This window comes from Vicia villosa, unplaced genomic scaffold (genome assembly GCF_029867415.1).
Source record: "Vicia villosa cultivar HV-30 ecotype Madison, WI unplaced genomic scaffold, Vvil1.0 ctg.000006F_1_1_1, whole genome shotgun sequence".
Classification (NCBI taxonomy): Eukaryota; Viridiplantae; Streptophyta; class Magnoliopsida; order Fabales; family Fabaceae; genus Vicia; species Vicia villosa.
In genome coordinates, this window is record NW_026704936.1 from 693,446 (window position 1) to 697,976 (window position 4,531).

A 4,531-nucleotide genomic window follows, 5' to 3' on the forward strand; every position below is an offset into this window, starting at 1 on the left:
CTATTCTTCACTCTCAACCCTCATTCTCTGATAGCTACTAACTTAAGCATCGGAGAACCTTGCAGGTACCCCCCCCCATCTTGCTCTCCAAGCCAGATTCTGCTGCCTTGACGATTCTTCTGATCAGGTACGGTCAGTGGCGCCGTCTGTGGGAATCTTGCTCCCCCTTCTTTAACAAAGATCAAAGCATAACCTTTCACGATCGTCATGGCTAACAACAACATCCCAAGCTCCGATCCCTTCCTCCTGGAACATCTGATCGAAGATTCCACCCGCGAGGTGACGAATCGTCGTCGGCAAGAAGAACCACAACATGCCCTTGCCGGACAGAGAAGGCCGAGGCATGAGACCTCGCAACCTGGGAGGCAGCGGGTCCAGAACATCCAGCAGCTGCAGGGCCTCCAACAGGTCCATAATGTCGAGCAAAACCCTCCCGAGGGACACGTTCAGAACGGGGAAGACGAACAAGCCCGAACCCACAATGGACCTGAACGCCCCCAGAACGAGAATGAGACCGACGCCAGAGACGGGCACGCCGCTTCCTCATTCACTCACACCTCCGAGAGACAGAGGACCCGTCATGTAGAAGAGGAGGAACAGCTCGACATCCCCGAGGGCACTGATCCCATCACTGTCCGCCTGCTCAAAGAACTGCAAAAGACAAACAGCCTCCTCCGAATTCAGGACGACCGTATCCACGAGCTGGAAAGGAAGCGACGATACCGCTCCCCTCCAAAGAGACGTTACCGGTCACGCTCCTATTCCTCCTCGCGCTCACCTCCGAGGAGGCACCGTCGGCGTTCCCCATCTTCTTCACGCTCCCCACCTAGAAGACACCGCCGTCAGAGGTCATATTCCTGCTCTCCTCCAAGAAAGAGCAGGAAGAATCAGAGACCAGAGGCCACTGAAGCAAGAAGCCTCTCCCCCGAGCAGGGTCATCAGGGCCCCTCCAAGGCTATGCTGAAACCCCGCGAGCGTCCCTCTCCTCGGGATAATCGCGCCGGTCCCAACAATGACCAGGAAAGACCCCGGAGAGGCAGACATTCAACTTCACCAAGACCTAGCGACGAAGAGGACTTCCGCAGCCCTTTGTCCGAGGACATCCGAAGAGCCCGCCTTCCTCGAGGGATGGAAAAGCCTCCGGCGTTGGACCAGTATGATGGAACCACTGACCCCGACGACCATATTGGGAGCATCGAAGCGGTCATGGATTACCACGTCGTCAAGGGCTCCATCAAGTGCCGCATCTTCCCGACCACCCTCAGGAAGGGAGCAATGACTTGGTACAGAAACCTCCGCCCCAACTCCATCCATTCCTGGACCGACCTCAAGGAACTCTTCCTGAGCCATTTCACAGCCTCCCGGCGACAGCCGAAATCAGAGGCCAATCTCGAGGCCGTGATACAAGGGCCCAACGAACCTCTTCGGGATTACCTCGACAGGTTCAACAAGGAGGCCGTCCAAGTACAAACAGAAGACTACATGAAGAGATACCTCTTAGAACGGGGACTTCTCCCCGGCAGTGACTTTAAGAAGGCCATTAAGATTGAAAAGGTCCACTCCATGAACGCCCTCCTTCGCAAAGCTCAAGCGTTCATCGCGTTCGAGGAAGGAGAGGCTGCTGCCATCAAAGCCTCGCGAGGCAGTGACGCCGCTCGCAGTTCAAACTACGAACACCCAGGTTCGAAGAGAGGGCATGAAAAAAGGAAAGACGACAGATCTCTCGACATCAAAGAGCGCCGAGGACCATCTGGTCGCTTCAATGACTACACCCCTCTGAACGCCTCGCGGGAGAGGATCCTGGCCGAATGCCAGAACACCGACTTCAAGAAATCAAACATCAGGCCCCCAAAGTCGAACCCCGCAAGGCCGGGAACCGACAAATCAAAGTATTGCAAATACCATAGAAGTCACGGCCATCTGACCGAAGAATGCATCCACCTCAAAGATGCAATTGAAACACTGATCAAGGAGGGCCGCCTTTCAAAATACACACAGAAAGGGGAACCTTCCCGAAGGGACGACCACAGAAACTCTGACGAAGGGAATTCACCGGATAACAGGCCCCCACAAGTAGCACTGTCCGTCACTCGCCCAGAGGATTTCATGCCATCAGCCGGGATCCTCACCGCACTTAGCAAATGGGAAAATTTCCCGTTCACCATGGTCGTCTCCAACGGCGGAGATCCAGGCTCCCTCACCATCAGTTCAGTCAAGAGAAAGTTTGATGAGTTGCTCAGCGCCAACACAGACCTCGGCCCCACACTGCAGAAGTTCCGGGGAAAGTCAGAACCCATCACTTTCTACCTGGAGGAACTGCCCGGCGGAGCTCCAAACGCCACAATCCCCCTGCTCGTCCGAGCTAGAATGGCGAACTTCGACGTCCGACGGGTCTTGGTCGACGAAGGCAGCTCGGTCGACATCATGTACTCCCACCTCTTCCAGACACTCCAGCTGGACGACTCACATCTCACCCCCTATGTGGGTTCAGACCTTCAAGGTTTCAACGGAGCTACCACTAAACCATGGGGTTACGTCGAGCTGATTGTCACCTTCGGGGAAGGGGAGGCTTCTAGGCAAGTCAAAACCAGATTCTTGGTGATCGACTGCAAAACTCTGTACAACTGCATCATCGGACGCCCCACTCTGGCCGAACTGACCGCCGTACCCTCCACTGTCCACCTGAAGATGAAGTTCTACACGAGGACAGGACGAGTGGCCGCCATCAACGCCGATATTGAAGCAGCCAGAAGAATCTTCGACGCCTCCGTCAAAGGATTAGAACTGATCGCTCCACCGACCAGCTCCAACAAAAAGCCAAGGGCCGAAGACAAGCATCCTCGAGAAGACCAGCATCAGACAACCAACGTCAGCTCAGTCGACCTGGATGCCCGGTTTGCAGACGAAGAACCAAAAACTGGGGAAGAGACGCGGTCGAAGTCACCTCACCCCTTCCGACCAGTTCCGGACGGAGATTTCGAGCTTGTCCCCTTGGGCGAAAACCCCGACAAAGCAGTAAAAATCGGTAAGGGCATCCCAGACCTTCCGAGGAAGCAGCTCATAGCCTGCCTTCGAGCCAATGCTGATCTGTTCGCCTGGAGCGCCGCGGAAATGCCCGGACTCGACCCTGAGGTCGCCTGCCACCACCTCTCCATCGATCCAGCCGCAAAAGCCGTAGTTCAACGTAGGCGTCGGCAGTCTCCCGAGAAAGCGGAGGCTGCCGAGAAAGCTGTAAAAGACCTCCTAGAGGCAAATTTTATTTCCGAGGCCAAGTATTCAACTTGGCTCTCAAACGTTGTACTTGTTAAGAAATCTAATGGAAAATGGAGAATGTGTGTTGATTATACTGATGTTAACCGGGCATGTCCAAAAGACGCCTATCCTTTACCAAACATTGATAGACTGGTCGACAACTCGGCCGGCTATAAATTATTGTCTTTTATGGATGCTTATTCAGGTTACAACCAGATCCCCATGGCGAGGAGCGATAAGCAGTGCACGGCGTTTATGACCGAGTCGGGCAACTACTACTACAACGTAATGCCCTTCGGCCTCAAAAACGCAGGATCCACGTATCAACGGATGATGAACAAAGTGTTCCGAAGGGAGATCGGCGACACCCTCGAGGTATACATGGACAATATGATCGTCAAATCTCGGGAAGATACCGACCACACCTCCCATCTCGAGCGCGTATTCGAGCAGGCCAGATCCTGCAAGATGCGCTTCAACCCAGAGAAATGCACCTTCGGCGTCCGAGCAGGCAAATTCCTCGGTTTCTATCTGACTGAACGGGGAATAGAGGCCAACCCGGATAAATGCCGAGCATTCTCTGAACTCCCTACTCCTAACAATAAAAAATCCATCCAAGTCTTAAACGGGATGCTCACTGCACTATCACGCTTCGTCGCGAAATCCGCCCAGCACGCCCTCCCTTTCTTTAAGCTACTACGCAAAGAAGCAGCCTTCGAATGGTCCGAAGAATGCGAGCAAGCACTTGCACACCTTAAGCAAGTACTGTCCGAACCGCCTGTCCTTTCTCGACCAGACGACAACGAGCCTCTGTACCTTTACCTAGCCGTTTCAAACGAAGCAGTCAGTGCGGCACTGATCCGAGAAACCGTAGACGGACAAAAACCCGTATATTTCACCAGCAAAGCCCTACAAGGACCCGAGGTGCGATACCAACAGATCAAGAAAGTCGCCATGGCCCTAGTAATAGCGGCCAGAAGGCTACGATACTACTTCCTCGCCCACACAATCTTTGTTCGGACGGACCAACCCATCAAGCAACTCCTCAGCCGACCAGACATGGCCGGCAGAATGCTAAGATGGTCCCTCGAGCTTTCGGAATTCGACGTACAGTATGAGAGCAGGAAGGCACTAAAAGCACAGGCACTGGCGGACTTCGTAGCCGAGATGACCTCTATCGCCGACTCGCCCGACATGACCAAGGACAAATGGACCATCTACGTAGATGGCGCCTCGAGCAGCTCGGGCAGCGGGGCAGGCATTATCTTGGAAAACGACG

At 54.3% G+C, this 4,531-nt stretch overlaps 1 protein-coding gene across 1 annotated transcript; it reads left to right on the forward strand.

Moving 5' to 3' along the window:
• Positions 1-207: 207 nt before the first annotated feature.
• Positions 208-3,491, forward strand: LOC131621494 (uncharacterized). The gene is made up of 2 exons (XM_058892545.1): positions 208-1,154; positions 3,458-3,491. Exons 1-2 carry the CDS (start codon positions 208-210, stop codon positions 3,489-3,491), a joined length of 981 nt encoding a protein of 326 aa, XP_058748528.1.
• The last annotated feature ends 1,040 nt before the right edge of the window (positions 3,492-4,531 follow it).

Excerpts from the sequence above, each read along its gene's own strand:
- LOC131621494 (XM_058892545.1), top strand. The coding sequence starts at position 208 with ATGGCTAACAACAACATCCCAAGCTCCGATCCCTTCCTCCTGGAACAT. Across the intron at positions 1,155-3,457 it reads AAGCCTCCGGCGTTGGACCA|GTTACAACCAGATCCCCATG; the intron begins GTATGATGGAAC and ends ATGCTTATTCAG.